This window comes from Fopius arisanus, unplaced genomic scaffold (genome assembly GCF_000806365.1).
Source record: "Fopius arisanus strain USDA-PBARC FA_bdor unplaced genomic scaffold, ASM80636v1 scaffold00051, whole genome shotgun sequence".
In the NCBI taxonomy this organism is placed as follows: Eukaryota; Metazoa; Arthropoda; class Insecta; order Hymenoptera; family Braconidae; genus Fopius; species Fopius arisanus.
The window spans coordinates 710,840-727,524 of NW_011887790.1; the positions used below are offsets into that span (position 1 = coordinate 710,840).

The window sequence follows — 16,685 nt, forward strand, 5'->3', positions numbered from 1 at the left end:
AACTCATAAATTACAACATTACGAGATTGACAATTTAAAAGACAAAATTTGATCAGAATTGTTTGATCTCGCGAATTACGCGATTAGGACTTAACTTGTCATTTACGGTATTAAAAACGTAAATCAGAATACAGACAAGTCTCGTGGATTACGCTGAACTCGTATTTTATGTTTAAATTTTTTTGTGTCTGATCTCAGATCTTTTTAAATTCATGTATTGAATTTATACGCTTGTAATCGTAATGTTTTTTTAATTCATTGGTGTGCCACAGATTACGCTTAATAACTTTATTTACAAAATATCAAGCCGGTACATGCAATGATAAAATTGGCCTGTTATCCGCTTCTGTCCGCTTCTCATTTAGTTTTGGGATTTTCGTTTCATCACTCTCGTCATTGAATTTTATTATTTACAAAAGTTGTATTCTGTTTCATAATTTTTCATTTTTAGACGCTCCAAGATGTAATTAAATAGCCAGAATATCGCACTGATTGTTACTTTTCAACATTTTGTTTTATTTCATTTCAACGCAAATAATGAAAAAAAATTTTTTAATCTCTAATCAGGTCACAAAATGATTGATTTGTGATGTTTTTTTGGGCCCTATTGAATAACAATTCACAGGCTTAAAAATTAAGAAATAATCGAAAGAAAAAGAACAGAGTTTAATATTTGTTTTTGTCTCTGAAACGATAATGGTTCATAAAATGCTTTAATGCTTGTTCTGAGTGCTTAACAGTGAATCTGAAGAACTGGCATGATTATTGAGTTTATTGAAAATTTTTATTGTTGTTTAGATCCCTAATCCCTCCAGTTTGATTTAAATCGAAAAAGAAACGAGGAAATTCACTCTTCAATCTAAGACGTTTTTTATTTCCATTTTTCTCGTTGTTTAGGGGAGAATGTTCCCTTCATAATATCATTTTTCCATCCATTAGTGATCATTATTATGTCAACAACACTATTAACGAGAGAAGTCATTGACGGCTTTTCACATTGAAATATTTTTTTAACCATGTTTCATTTTTTTCAATGAACAAATAATGAATTCACTACAAAGAAATGGAAGAAGGAGATCAAACATTCGATCACTCAGGGTATGTCCAGATCCTTCATCATTACGGACATTTTTAAACGTTTCATGGACTTTGGAGATAAATCATTAACATAAAATAAATATATGAATCTCCCCAATCCATCTCCCAAGAAGAAAAAAATTATAAAATTAATTTTACAAGAGTGGAGCAAATTAATAATTGTGATGATTTGTTGTAATGAATTCGGCGGAGACTTCCACCGCAACTGAAGAATATCATTATTCACATAAAAATTAATTGATGCAAATAACAATGAATTGTAATGGTCATTGAGATTTTAGGGAGTAATTAGAGAGTGAAAAAAATTAAAATTGTTTGAGACAATTTCCTAAAATGATGAAATACTCTGCATGAAAAATGAATAACATCTATTCTCATTTCCAACTGTGGAATGTGGTTCTCGTTTCCATTTAACAAATCCATTTTCTTATTTAAATGTTTAATTATTCTCATTAATCTTCACAACCCTAAGTTTTAAAAATAATTTCATCCAATGCGTCGCTCATAGTTTTTTTTTATCTCTCCTTGATGTCGCCCTTTAAGTTCATTATGCCGTTTCATTTTTTCTCTCCCGTAAACTGTGGTAACACTGTAATCCTCGTTCTGTACTTCTAAAACGTTATATATTATTTATCGTAAATATTCATATGCGTGTGACTTGGAGATCGTTTTTTTTATTCTTCTTGTTCTTCAAACTTATTCTTTCTAAACACTTTTGCCCCTTCGATTTGATTTCTATGGCGCTGAGCGGAATTGGCCATTTCTTTTTGCATATTTCTCAATTGCTAATTAATTTTCCATTAAATCCGTGATCTTCCGGGTTGTTCAATGTTGTCGTCTTTAAACATCCCTGTTTATATTCTGTCTTTGCAACCAGGACGAAATAGTTTTGCCAGTCTTTTCGATAAATACAGTCTAAAACAATAATTTCATTGTGGAACACTCACGTGTACGTGGATGCAGTATAAAACGGGATATTTCCGTAATTTATCATTTTTTCGGTAATGATCTTTCCATGCTTTATCGATCGAAGAGCTGATTATCATACGATCATTTTCCCTTTTATTTTGTTTTTTTTTTCTATTTTCATTGAAATAAAGATCAAAATAATCGTTTTCACTGTCGTTTGAGCTTCTTCATTCCATCGAATTGAAAGAAATTAAAAAGTATTTAATCGTGCACTGCAGCGGACGCCTGCTGCAATCGCTCAAGTTCCTCCAACGATAAAACATTGGTCTGACCAAGCTCCGGTAATTTTCCAGCCCTTGCTTTAGCGAGCAACTCTGGACTGAACCATCTGGCTAATTGATTTGATGTTGGTGATAGACTTCCACCGTTACTCCCTGGTGAAGATTGTCTACCCATGGGGATGTTCATTGGCTGCTGCTGTTGTCGCATTATTCGACCGTCTGAGAAGAAAAAAAAAACAGAAGAAAAAATGTTAGACGCTTTATTCATAGTTCTGATAAAATAACTAACGTTCTGGTTTAAATCGAAGCTTCATGCCAAATAATTGAGGAAGGGCTACTTGGAAAACAGCTTCCACTTAAGCATGAAGTGCTAAAATCATATCAGAAGATGCTCTACTGGTGATTTGGAAGTTGTCAAGGGAGTTGTCGGGTTTTGGAGATGGGAAAATAGGCCTCAGGGATTGTTTAATGCCAGTTTCTGGTGACCATTGCATGCAATATCTTTTTTTACTGCGTCATCTGTAATAGTTACAGATTCCTTCAAAATGTTAAATTAAATTATTAATTCAAAATAGAAAAGTTGAGAAAACACTATAAATTGAGGTGAAATTAGAGAACTCTATGTCAACTGTTTCTTTATCACAAAATAATCCTAGAAATGAACTATTCTATGATGAAATAACAAGGAATATTGCTGATTCGTAATTTTGATGCAAAAAGATTCTCTCAATGTCTTATCATAGTAACTTTCATTTCCAAGATTATTCAATTATAGAATTGTCGTCAATCAAATTGATTGATATATTATTATTTATATATATATATAACTTTTTTCTAGGAAAAAAAGCTTTGTGCACAGGAAAGATCGCTGGATGTTTCATTTTTAAGGCACTCATCATTGTAATATTCAAGACAATAATTATTGACGAAAGAAAATCAAATAAGATGAAAAGTAAACAACAAAATTGATATCTTGTCTCATCACAGCAGGAATTACCTGTTCGATTAGAATTGTAGTTTTGGTTTAAGACGAGTTGTACTTGTGAATTGATATTACGCTGCTGTTGATGCTGTAATATATTAGCGAAATGTGTCTGCACCAGTTGCTGCTTGCCCTGATTGCTCATTATATTAGTTCTTTGGCTAATTACAGAATTTGGCGATACATTGTATTGAGGAACATTTGGAGGTGGAAGGGATGTCGGCATCGTGTGTTTCGAGCGTGCCGGGTTACCGTAAATACCCGTTGATGGCCGCTGCGGTTGATTCTGTTGTTGGACTGGTACAGGTTGTGACTGTGGCTGTTGCTGTTGTTGTTGTTGTAGCTGAGACTGAGGGGGTCCTGATTGGAAAGTCGGTGGTCCACCGTATGGGAATTGAGTCGCTGCAACTCCCTTTACTATTGGTCGTCCTGCTGTTGGCAAAAATTATTATACATAATTAATAACCACAAAATAATCCGTTTTTCATTGGATGCTCATTGTCAATAATAAAACTTTGTCTTCTCAAATAATTATTGCCGATATGTCATTTTTCATATTTTTCGCAAATTTTTACTGTGAACGTAGGAAAATTCTCCGACGGCGGTAAAACTTAATGGAACACTGAATAATAATAAAATTGAAGACGGGTATATATTTTCATGTTAATTCCATCAATTGAGATCAATTCTCTTACCAGGGTGATGCTGTTTGACCGGTTGATTCGACCATGCAGGCTGCTGATTCGGTTGTGGTCTAACTGTACCTTGTTGCTGTCTTGATAAACCCTGTGCTAACAACTGCACTGCAGACTGCATCTGCTGCATTTGACTTGCCTGACTCTGTCCAGCCAATTTTGATACGTCCGCGCTTCCTATATTCAAACATTAATCGTTTAGTCCACTTTCCCACTTCATATTCTACTTTACACTTAATTATTTCATTCAATTAATACGCGTTTGAGTACTATAAGTGGTCATAACTTTTTTTTTACTATTATCACTTATATTCAGTTTTACTTGTTCGACTGCGGCATGACAGTGGGGTTTTTCTAAAAATTTACGTTTTTTAAAGCACAAGTGGAGCCCCTCATGGAAGTTTATCCAAAAATCCTCTTTAATTTCTAATTTTCGGAATATTTATTGAATAACCACGACTAAGTATTTCGACATTACTCATTGCTATAACTGTAGACTATAGTGTTTTTTAAATTATTATGCTCGGGTTAGGCGCAGTAAAAAGACGTAGTGCTATAAAAATTCATTGGGACAATGATTTTTTCTCTCAATACCTTTCTCCTCAAGTTTTGGAATTTTAGGTATCGCTGTTGGACATATTTCAATTTTTTCATCGTTTCATATTATTGCAAAGTACAAATCATGCATAAAAGAAGTCGTGCAAGAAAGCTAGGATAGTAAGCAGAGGGAAGCAATGTGAGTGTGGGAATATCCAGATAAAGCGTTTTATTGTAAAAACCAGCATCAACATATGTTTTATCATCGATAGATAATAGCAAATAGTATTATTCATATAAATCATAGATCCATCAGTTCGTGAAGACCAATCATGTTTCTTACTTCATCGTAATAAATGGTTACCATAAATGAAAAAAGCGTAAAGAGTAAAGATATTTTTAAAAAATAGTAAAGGAAAAAAAGGCAAAGTGCAAAAAAACGTAATCAGTGGCATGCTCATATAGTCACGATTAAGCATATGAAAAAAAAAATCATGAAGAAATCATGAAGAAAATTAACCAAAAAAAATTAAGCGAATTGCCCCCTGTAAATTAGCAATATTCAAGTATGAATGTTATATTATCAAAACCATGTAAACAAATCTCTAAAAAATGAAAAAATATGTCTTTCATATTGCTCATATTCAAGTAATTTCGAATCTTCCTCTTTAATCGGCTCGTTCAGCGTCACCAACAGTTATTAACTTTTTATTATCATCCTCACTAACGATGGAATTAATAACAACTCCGGGATCGTTATTATTACCACCCAAAATGGCTACCTCCAAATTTTGTTTATCATCACCGAGGGAATCCTTTCCCTTATCACTCTCTTTCTGACTTACATATTTCGATTTAAGTGCAACTTCACTATTTAATTCGTCATTGTTATTCATCTCCGAGAGTATACCAGACCGTGAGGACTTATTAATCTGTTTATTGTTCTCTTTATCCCCCACTGTATTTTCAAGGCTCTCCTTATTGTCATTAGCATTATTATTACTGTATCGAGGGCGATTACGATTGTAACGATTAATTCTGCGTGCAGGTGATACGATTATCTCAATATTATGACGTTGATAAATATTCGCACCCTCAGGTTCCTTCTCAGCTGTCATTTTGCGAAGTACTGAGGTGGGTGTGAATGCCAGAGGTGTTGGACTCATCATCTGTTTAGATGGTGAATTCACTGGACTCGTTAAACGCTGATGTGACTGCATTTGTTGCGCCTGCTGTTGCTCCTGACGTTTACGATAATTCTCGCGTTGCTCTTCCAATTTTGTCTTAATCAGGGCACTCTGGATTATTGACTGGGTGTGCATAACGATGTCACGGGGTGAGGGCACTCGGTGTGGCATCACTGGAGACATTAAGGGAGTCAAGAGTTTTTTTTTCAAAATCTGTCACCAATTCCTTGTTAAGGATTTTTTTTTAAGCATTTTTTAAAAAATTTTCTGCTGTTTTGCCAAAAAGAGAGACTTTTACCTGAATGTTGTATCGATAATGTATTGGGATTTGCAGCCACATTGGGCGATATTAATGGTGGACAAAGAGCTGCATTCCAGAAATTGAAGTTTTGTAGTTTTCGAAATTAATTTGAAGTTTATAAATCTACAACTACTGTCACACTTTGAATGTAATTCAGTTGTCAAGCGGTTAACGAGATTACTGATACGAAATTTTTGCAATTTTACCAACCTTTTAGAAATAAATAAAAAAGACTTGAGAAATTAGAAGATAGCAGCAATAACTCCTTAAAGTCAAAAAGGCTTTCTATATTTATAATTCAGTTTAAATTTCTGTCAATTTTTATCTTTCTTATTCAAAAGTTTCAACTACTCTAAACCGATTTAATTTGCATAATTATATCAACAAATATCAAGAATTATCCGAACATACTCTCATTTTATCGCTTCACCACTGAATTGTGAAGAGTAAAGATCGATTCATAGATTGTACTAGTAAATATCAAACTTGAAAAATAAGGTATTGATATGTGGAGGTGGCTCTTACTGTTGTTCATGGGGGATGGAACTCGTTGCTGCTGTTGAAATAGGAGTTGTTGTAGCATTGAATCATGAGAAACATTTGGAACTTGATGCGGGCTGGCAGTTCGTGGAGTCGTGTTTCCATACATTTTCAAAATGTTTACTAGAACTTCACGATGACGATGTTGCATTGCTGGATTCTGAACAATAAGAATGAGCATTACAATATACCTGGGCAACATTGATTTTTGTAATTTCCCCTAGCCTTGCGAGGCATTCCAAAGACATTTTTTTGACTCCATTCAATTGAAACAAACCTGTAGCTGCTGCATTAAGTGTTGTCTGGTGATTTCTCCTTGCTGAAGTCCTTGAATAATAGCTTGGGCCTCTGGTCTTTGGAGAAGTTCACGACTCGATGGTGCATTGTTGACCAACATTTGCATGTCCTGTGGCACCGGACTAGCCCCGATCATTCTCTGTCCACTCATCATCATCGAGAGCATATCCGTCTGTTGCTGGCGTTTTTGTTGTTGTGCTTGTTGTTGCTGTTGTATTCTCAATACCTTCATCAAATTTTCATGCTGCATCTGTGCCTGATGCGGATGCTGAGCTGGTCCCAGTGGTCCCACATGATTAAACGATGGAGGATGCTGTTGCTCTGGCATTGGCGGTTGATGGGGTGGTGGACCGCCCATCGCCGGTTGATTTTTCAATAGTTGCATGAGAGTTATGGGCTGAGTATTTTGCTTTGGAGCAATAGGCCCATTTGCTGCTGGCACTGCTTGGCCACCACTCACTTGAGCCAGCAGTTTCTTGAATGCCGACATGTCCTCATCAGTCTTGCTTACACGTGGTGGTTCAATCTGCGGTGAGGGAGGTATTCCTCCACGCATACGAGCCTCCAGCTCTTCAAGACTGTGCATTACTTTTCCACTAACTTCTGCTCAATCAAAAAATAACAAAACCAAAAAACAATAATTGATTAAATTAGTACCTTTCAATTAGTTCTTATCTTATCACTTACTCATTAATCAGAAATTAATTACTATTTCATTCTGTATGACACATGAATATTTTAAGAGTACAGGTGTACACGAAAAATGTAAAAAAAGTGATTATCATAGAAGAATTTTTTGGTTATTACCGATATTTTCGCATTTTCCAAGTTTTTTTAAACAAATTTCTGAAAAACGATTGCTAAAATTGACATGGAAAAATATACCGTTTTTCCATAAAGTTTTGCAAAAATTCGCAAAGCTACCAAAAAATTAGACAAATATACGCACTGTGACTATTCCTGAGTCATGAAATAATGAGTTTAAAAAACGGTATATTTGTTTACGTCAATCTGATCTAAGGTTTCCCAGAAATTTACCAAAAAACAATATAAGAAGATATCAGCAATTGCTTCTGATGAGTGGAAAATTAATTGCACAAAGCCGAAATAGTGAAGTAATAATATGAAGTATCGTAACCAAACGAAAAAAGGGACTTACCCATTTCTTTAATGGACGTAGTATTCTTCATGATTCCCAGCATATGTCCACCATCTCCTTGTCCATTTTGGCTGAGTTTATTTCCCCTTTGTAGCATCTCCAGCAGCTTAGTGCCAGTACCAGCATTGCCTCCTGTTTGATTAGCAGGTGAAATTGGTGCGAAGTAGGCATTAGATTCATTAACCGATGGCACCTGAATATTCGGCTCAGTGATATCATTCAGCAAATTATTGAGCAACTCATCTTGAATAGACTCCCTACGACTGTCCTGAACAGGGCTCTCTCTCTTGAACCACTGGCTAAACCTGGATCCACTGCCAGTATCAGCTCCCACGCCATTAGTAAGTAGACTAGAGACCCCAGGAAGACTGTCACTCTTCAAGAAATCATCAAGATTAAAGTCCAGATGTTCACCATCTCTACTCTTTCCCGCAGACTGATCATTAACATCACTCGGATCGGTATTACCAGTCTCATTAGCCTCACTTAATTTCTGGCCATTGACAGACAATTCCTCTTGCTCAGAAATCGGAGAATGAGGTGCATGAATTGGATTGATCGATTGATCCATAGCAGTTGGAGTGCTTCTTCCCTTCGGTCCTGCCGAATTCGTATTTTCACTTTTCTCATCCTTCTCATTTCCTTTTTTCCCACGTTTTTTCTGAGCTGGCGAGGCTTTTTTGTTTTTCGTAATCTTCTCCTCTGGGATATCATCGAAGCCACGAAGCTCAATAGTGTCGTGCTGAGAGATTGGACCACCAGAGAACCACTCAGGCTCCTCGAGCTCCCTCGGTTCACTCGAGTACGTTCTTCTACGATCAGTCCCAAACTTTCTCTCCCTCCTGTCTTTATCACGATCCATTGGATGACGATCATTCCTGTCTCGATTATCACGATCACCAAAGTCTCTACCAAATGATCTACGCTCATACCTATCATTCCTGTCATCTCTCATATCTCTGTCCCTGTTGTCGCGATCTCGCATTGATTCACCCCATCCAGTACCTTCGCGGGAACCATTTCCAGTAATCCTGAAGGCAATGTCAGTTCTCTCCGGCTCAAGTTTCTCAGCCTCAGGGCGAAAGTCCCACATGTCACGAGTTAGGAGACGACCCGAACCAATTCTTCGGACCTGTTCACGGTGGGGTACTTCTGGTTTGTGGATTGGACTCTCTGGACGGCGAGGCGGTGGTTGAGTGGTGTTGACAAAGCAACCTGAGTTGAAGGAACGTCGTTGAGGAGATAGAACGATACCATCCTGCTCCTTGCGAAGACGTTCACGTGGATCTCCACTACGACGCTTATTCTGCTCGACTGGTATCTCGTTTCGTCGTTGATCTTCCTCGGGAGGCGTCTCACTCCTTTTTCTATCCATGTGCCAGCGCTCTGGGTCCCATGTACCACGTGAGCTGGATATCAAACACCAGTGGGTTTTTTTTTCTCATTATTTTGTTTCATTATTGACAGACTGGGCATGTAAATATATCGACGATTAATCGGTTTTAGGTGGATCTTTAAAAAATGCAGTTTTAATTTTTCAGTTTGTGTGAAAATCGTGATGCACCAATCGATTGTCCAACGTTAAGATATCTTTAATGCATTGAAATGCTCCCTTTGTTGTACGAAGCCAATCAGGCTCAAAAATTTCCAAGGAAACGATATCTTACACTGAGAGACAAAACAGTAGTCAAGAGATTTTGTATTTCTCCGAAAGATAATGAACAATGGATTTGTGATAAGTCAAGTAGTGTTTACATTGAAATTCTTTGGATTTGAGAAAAGAAAATTTGTGAGTAAATTCAGTCAAATATACCGTGGACTTCGTCTCAGGAATCACATTTTTATTATTAAATGAATTATAATTATCTTTCGAATAGTAGATATCATTTTCACGGAAATTTTCGAATCATGAGTTTCTTGAGACCAGTAGAAACGTGCTTCTCCTCATCTTACAAGCGAGTACTAAAACCCTTGACAAAAGTTTTGTTCTCTTAGTAGAAGATAGCGTCTTGTAAGAAATTTTTGAGCACGTGTTAACATAAATAAAGACTCACTCTTTGAAAGACGTTTTTTCTCAATGTGCAAATTACGAAATGGAATATTTTTTGCGAGAAGCAAAAATTATACTTCAGGTCGTTGTAAATCGAGACGAATTACACGAAATAATGACAATCAGGTAAATCATGGTGCAAATTATCATAAATACAGAATTTTAATGGTAGAAATATTAAGGGATGAGGGAGGATAAAAAGGAGACACTTTATGTCTCGCATTTTCTTCGACAGCTGCACAATTTGTTTGGATTTTCGAAAGGAAAAGCAAACCATTTTCAGAGAATATACGTGTTAGAATGTTTTCCAAAATCCTAAAAATTTCTTTCATCTTCCATGTTTCTAGCAGATTTTTGCGGGAATTCTAACCAAATAGACGCGAAAAAATATCTAGTTCTTCAGTTTTATCTTTATTTAATAACCCAACAACTCTCACAGTGATGTAACTATTTTTCTATATTTTTTTCTAAACCTTTATGAATTTCCTGACAGATTTAAACAAAGCGTAGAAAAATTGTGGCAAGATGAGACTTTCTGTAACAGTGAATAATGATAAAACTCAAGGACGGAGTATTTTTTCACGTCGATTTTATAAAACGACTCCCAGAAATTTGCACAAAACTTGAAAAATGAGAAGATATCGGCAATAACTTTTCAATTCTACAGGAACTTTAGAATTCTCTAGAATCATCTGTGTTGAATATACTCGAATAGAGTCCAATAATTTATGGTCGGAGTTATAATTTAGATTTCTCACTGAAATCTACACTGGAGTTTTCATATGAATGGTGAATAAGTTTCACCTCGTTTGTAGTCGGCCTAATAAATGGCGAGTTGGCGATTAAAGGGTTACGTAAACTTTTATTCACGCCTTATCAAACGAATTCCCCTATATTCTCATTCCACGTGTGCATGTGGATGCGCATCTAAAAAAACCTCTCTCAACTTCTTGCAAAAGCTCTTCGTAATTTATTACACCTGTTTTCTACTAGCTTCAATTCAGATTTAAGAAATTATTGCATAATTGGTGAAATAGGATAAGTACACATTTATTTGAAACGAGTTTTTCCCAAATATCTGGGGATTAAAGAAAAATATTGATATTATTGCGATTACCTTTTTTGCAGTGCTTATCTTTCTCTACAGAAAATGTATCACCAAAGATATTGATATCTCCCTCTAATTGCGAGATATTGGGCCAAAAACTGGCCTTGATAAAAATGCACTTATCCTAATTCCCCACTTGTCAACAGAAATGTAAATTTAATATAATGTAAACAGTTTTCGACACATCATAAAATGTTTTCCTCTTCATCAGAAATTTTCATGCTGTTTTGATGGAAACAATTTCCCAAGTTTCATTCAAGGAGCAATGCCTATTTAAAAGAGATATCCAACTACTTATCATATTATTTTTATTAATTTAAGCCATAACGAACTATTGGTTGAACTACGTCTCATTGGCTGTTTAATTTTGCTGCACAAGAATTCTCACCTCCATAAATAAATGATAAAAGTTTTGATAAAAAATGGATACATAAACTGCAATGGAAAAATATAACTGCAATATTGAATAATAATATTTAATAAATCAATGAGGTGGAATTTTTATTATTATTTTCTCCGAATTCCTGCGACACAATACTTCAGGAAGGAAGTTTCACCTTTCGGCGCCAAATAACTCGTAATCAGACTGACAATTTGCTTCCGAATGAATTCTGTTTTTTTTTCCGTATTCACTCCGCTATTATCGTTTTTTATTTTTTATGACATATTAATTATACCCGACAATCCACCTCTTCTCTGCAGAAATATTTTTAAAGAACATGAAATTATAAGAGAGGAGTAACTTACTTGTTGTAGACCATGTCCAAGCACTCAGGACGACGTTTGGCGAGTGGAAGTAGTTTAATCTCCATTAGTTCCTCCTACAAATGAACCAGAGAAAAAAAAATCAGTATTATAAATGCAAAGTTTTGCTCTTCCGTGAGAATTAATGATTTTCCTTTCAGAGGCATTCCTTAAGACGAAAAACAAGTAGATAAATTTTGTAGTCATGTTACGAATATTTTTAAATGCCTTGTAAATTATTATCCGAAGATTTTATCAGCATATGCTCATTGAGGTATTCGTAGAACAAACTGTACAAAATTATTATATTGATCCTCTATCCTCTACCACATCAGCACTGTTATTCATCGAATCTCAGGAAGAGTTCCATTAGTCTTTGTTATTATTTCGAGGATATTTACCCGAGTGTATTGAAACTGAGGCCTGGATCTCCCTATTTCCATGATAGAACTATCGGTCACCTCTCCGGCGACCGACATCGATATAATAGCTTCATCCCCTGCAAACATAAGAATAAGATCAATACAAATCACAACAAAGTATTCAAGTTTCAGCAGTGAATGACTAACAATCATTTGCAAGCCATTGAAATATATGCGTAAAAAATTCAAAGAACGATTATCTCCTGAAAGCCTCTACTTACTGAATGTGACTTTTTTAGTGGGATTTACAGTTTTTTTTGTTCTGAACCATTTGCACGATTTAGTTTGCAATAAAAGAGTTGAATCGAGAAATGGCGAACCCGTAGGTCCAACAAGAGGTCGTCTTCGACGCCGATAACGATGAGGAGCCGTTGAACTCTGAGTTGTCTCAAGTTTCATGATTTTTCAGTGAGTCCAAGAAATGAGTTAATGCAAACCGGGGGATTTAAATTATCCAACGGATTATAATTAAAAAAGTACCACGAAAATGGCGTACGATGTGATATTTGGAATGCTAAACAGACGCTACTTTAATCTCCTTTGTCACTTGTTTACTTGAGAAGGACAAGGACGATAATTGACGCCAAAGTGTCGACCCACTGATCACAAATTTTCCAAGTAAAATAAATACTCAATAAAATTATTAAATTTATTAGAATCGTTGCGTCAAGTCACGATGTGAATATTGAATGTTTCGATAAATAATATTAATAACTCATTCAAGAGCTTGGGTAGGTGAAGATTTGGGGAACTATCAAAGGATTAGCTGACGAATTCACGACTGATTCGTTCAACAGACCAACTGCCGACTAAAGGGCGTCTTGACAATTCCCTGGATGAGTTTTCGGGGATTTCATCGTACGTTTTCCTTTTTCAAAGGGAATCAGCCTATAGCGAGAAATTTAACGAGCACGTGACTGGTGTTGACCTATTGCTGTCGTTTGTTTTGATTTTCGGTTGGTGATTAAGGTGGAAATGAAGGAGAAAGAGAGGATCGTGTTTCTCGTAGATCATAAGTATTAGAAGGGCGGAGAAGGGTGAAGGTGTGAACATTTTTTTATCTGAAATTTTACTACAACAAATTGTCGATAATCACTCGATGGCGTTTATGGAATAATGAAGGAGGATTTTTTAAATTATGGTAAAGCCGTTATATTCTAGCTGTTCGGAATAACTATTAACTATATAACTATTATGAATATCTTGACAGTGGGGCAGTTTTTGTCTCTAAAGTCTCTGAAATTTGTGAGAATGCCTTTCGTGTCGAATATTCTGGGGATAAATTCTTTGAAGATTTAAACTGTTATTAATAATTATACAATATCACACTGTGTAAGGAGGACACCAGTGGATCGATACTGCAAGTTAACTTTTGAATGAAAGTTGTTGATAAATTTATTATTGAGATAAGCAGATTGTCATGACAGTATTTCTCATAATAGCATCTTCTCAGTTATTAATGGTTATGTAGAGGAGAAAAGTGCAATCTTTAAGGATTTTATTACCGATATCTTCTCATTTTTTATGTTTTTTTCTAAATTTCAAGGAGACTATGAATAAAATTGACGAGAATAAAAATACCGTTTTTAGTTTTCACCATTATTCAATGACTTACAAATTTTCATAGTCATGTCTATTTATCCAAATTGTTGGCACAGTTTTGAAAATTTTTGCTAAAATGTACTGAGAATTTAGGAAAGTTCTTCCAGTGCTGAAACGTCATGAGACATTGAATAATGACAAAACGTAAAAATATTTTAAAGATTTTTCGCAATCGCATCAATTTTATCAACCGTTTCTCAAGAATTCGTAAAAAACCTTGAGAAATGAAAAGATTCGGACAATAAGTCCTTAAATTCGTTGTCTAACATATCCAAGAACGATCTTCAATTTCAATTTATGTCCATCATACTAAAATTAAAGAAAAAACCAACTGCAATTGTTGTTGTTTTTTCAACACAGAAGAGGTTAAACTTTCCTCATTGAATCCATCAGTCTTAGAAGTGATAATTGAAGAATTGATTAGCTTCAGAGTGAAATTGAGTCCTGATAGGCAGGAGAGAGGATAGAGTCTGAAGATAGGGTGAAAAATCATGAGAAATGGAGAAAAAGTAAAAACAAAGATAATCCTTACCCTCGGGTTTTGGATCGGGCTCCTCAGGTCTGTCACTCGACACAGATTCCAGAGACATCCTCTTATCCCGTTCACTTCCTCAGGATAATTTACGCGCACTCTCGTACTTTCCCTCTCTCTCACTCTCGTAATTACTTTGAAAATCCTCTTTCCTCACACTCTCTCTCACCCCCGATTCACTATTCCCATCAAACAAACCTCCAATTTACTCCAACAAAGAAAGCTCTCAACACGAAATAATCCGTTACAACTGATGAAAAATATCGTAAAATTGTTTGCCAAAATGTCCCCTCTGGTGCCCTCTTGTAGGCCACAACCGTGCACACGTAATATAATGTTTTGTCGACTTCTTTTTTTTTTTTCTTCTAAAATCTACCTATACATTTTGTTACCATTTAATATCACAGATTGAAGAATTTTCACGTAATTTCAGTTTTTCACTATAAATGTCGGACGCGATACCAGGGAAAAACGGAAAGGAAAAAAAAAACCTACAGAACGAAAAAGGAAATGGAAAAAAATCAGAAATATAAACGTCGAATGTTCGGTTCTTTCGTGGAACACGAAGCTGAAGATAAAAATCACAAACTTTTCTTTTTGGCTCTTCAGCTGCCTGTGCACTGTCCACCTTAAACACTTTTCCAAATATCTTTTTTATCCGAATTATTTAAATCCACTTCTTTGGCACTTTCCGGTCTCTCTATTCCAGTATTTTTCTCTTATTGGTTAGTTGATAAAACGGTGGAAATCACACCCCAATGTGCAACAAAAAGGCGATATATCTTTCTGTTGGGGATTTCTTTTTATGTCCACAAGAGCACTGATCACACTGGAGCTCACACACCACTCGTTGATTAATTAACGATGAAGACGAGATGTCCGAAAGGTTTAATGATTGAAATAGCTAAATTTTACATACAAGTGTTGGTGTTTATGTGGTTAGGATAAATAATGATGAGAGAGAGAGGAGAGGGCGGAGAAAAAAAAAATGAAAACTCGGTTTTATTCACGCGCGGCAACGCGGACTGTAGACGGGTCCGTGAGCTACGTCGATCATTTCGTTGCACGCGTTGTCCATTATCATTTTTAATATGATTTCTCTTTCGATTTATATCTTCTTTGAATATTAAACACCACCTTGATTTTTCTATTCCTCTTCTTCGTTTTCTATTGCTCACAAAAAAATTAATTATTTGTTAACTAGTAATTGATTCACGCTCCCTTTTTATCGTCCCTTTATTTTTTGTTTGAAATTCTTTATCACATTGAATTGTACACACACAACACCTAGGGTTACTGCTACGCAAAAATAGAAAATGGCGCACAATTTACCCCTACTTTTGACGCTTGTTCCTTTGGGTAGCTTCTGGCGAGAGACAGCTTTCCTACAATTTCATAGAGCACACACTTACGACATTGGCCGTTTTTCGTCATGTCAAAGTGCTACAGTCGCGCTTCTCACGACTAACAGCGACACCTGGAGCTTCACCAAGTCGAGCCGGAAGCCGACGGATATTGCCGAATTATTTCGCGGGAATCGTCCAACGTTTTGAATTTTGGTTTGTTGTCCTTTAGAATCTAAAGTTTAGATTCGGGAGTTATTCTCGATATCTTTTCATTTTTCATTTCTCCTGTGAATTGTTGGGTAGCTCTGCGTCAGATTGACGTGAAGAAATACCGCTTTTTTAGGTTTTATCAGTATTCAACAATTCACTAATTTATCTACTCGTGTGTCTATTTCTGTAAATTTTTGATAAAATTTTGTCAATTCTGTAACGAACTGATAAGCTAGGATAAGAAATATCTCGGAATTGAAGGGACATAACGAATTTTTTATAGAAACATTTTTCATAGAAAATCATGAGGGCTACGGAAAAGGTATCTATGGAAAAATCGCTGCCTTCCTTCGATTCCGAGATATTGGCAAAAAACTGGGCTATAAAAAAATGCACTTGTCCTAGCTTAACACTTCGCTACAGAATTGTCATGAAATTTCGCTGAGAACGCAAGAAAATTTCTCGACGGTGATGAAACTTTGTGAGACATTGGATAATAAGCCTATCCCGAATAGCAAATCATCACAATATCACAAATATTAATAATTTCAATTTTTTTCAAAATATCTTAGCCGCTCACTCCTTTGATTGATGAGTAAAAATAAAAATCGAACGAATACAAATTTTCTACTTAAAAGCAAGACAAGAAAATTATTACGTGTAATCATACAGTCATTAATATCGA

At 35.6% G+C, this 16,685-nt stretch overlaps 1 protein-coding gene across 7 annotated transcripts; it reads right to left on the minus strand.

Moving 5' to 3' along the window:
• Positions 1-599: 599 nt before the first annotated feature.
• Positions 600-16,593, minus strand: LOC105267904 (eukaryotic translation initiation factor 4E transporter). Of its 7 annotated transcripts, none has more exons than XM_011307061.1 (10): positions 14,445-16,593; positions 12,290-12,387; positions 11,892-11,965; positions 7,987-9,395; positions 6,808-7,430; positions 6,516-6,690; positions 5,596-5,862; positions 3,966-4,142; positions 3,286-3,702; positions 600-2,507 (listed from the first exon to the last, which is right to left on the minus strand). In XM_011307061.1, the coding sequence occupies exons 1-10, from the start codon at positions 14,500-14,502 to the stop codon at positions 2,269-2,271; spliced, it is 3,537 nt and encodes a 1,178-aa protein (XP_011305363.1). In that variant the 5' UTR covers positions 14,503-16,593; the 3' UTR covers positions 600-2,268. The 7 variants fall into 7 exon arrangements, with proteins under 7 accessions (XP_011305363.1, XP_011305362.1, XP_011305361.1 ...); XM_011307060.1 differs by having other exon boundaries at positions 7,987-9,410; XM_011307059.1 differs by lacking the exon at positions 14,445-16,593 and adding an exon at positions 12,532-13,130.
• Between the last annotated feature and the right edge of the window lie 92 nt (positions 16,594-16,685).

Excerpts from the sequence above, each read along its gene's own strand:
- LOC105267904 (XM_011307058.1), bottom strand. The coding sequence starts at position 12,709 with ATGAAACTTGAGACAACTCAGAGTTCAACGGCTCCTCATCGTTATCGG. Across the intron at positions 12,388-12,531 it reads CACTAAAAAAGTCACATTCA|GGGATGAAGCTATTATATCG; the intron begins GTAAGTAGAGGC and ends TTATGTTTGCAG. Across the intron at positions 3,703-3,965 it reads GGTCAAACAGCATCACCCTG|CAGGACGACCAATAGTAAAG; the intron begins GTAAGAGAATTG and ends TTTTGCCAACAG.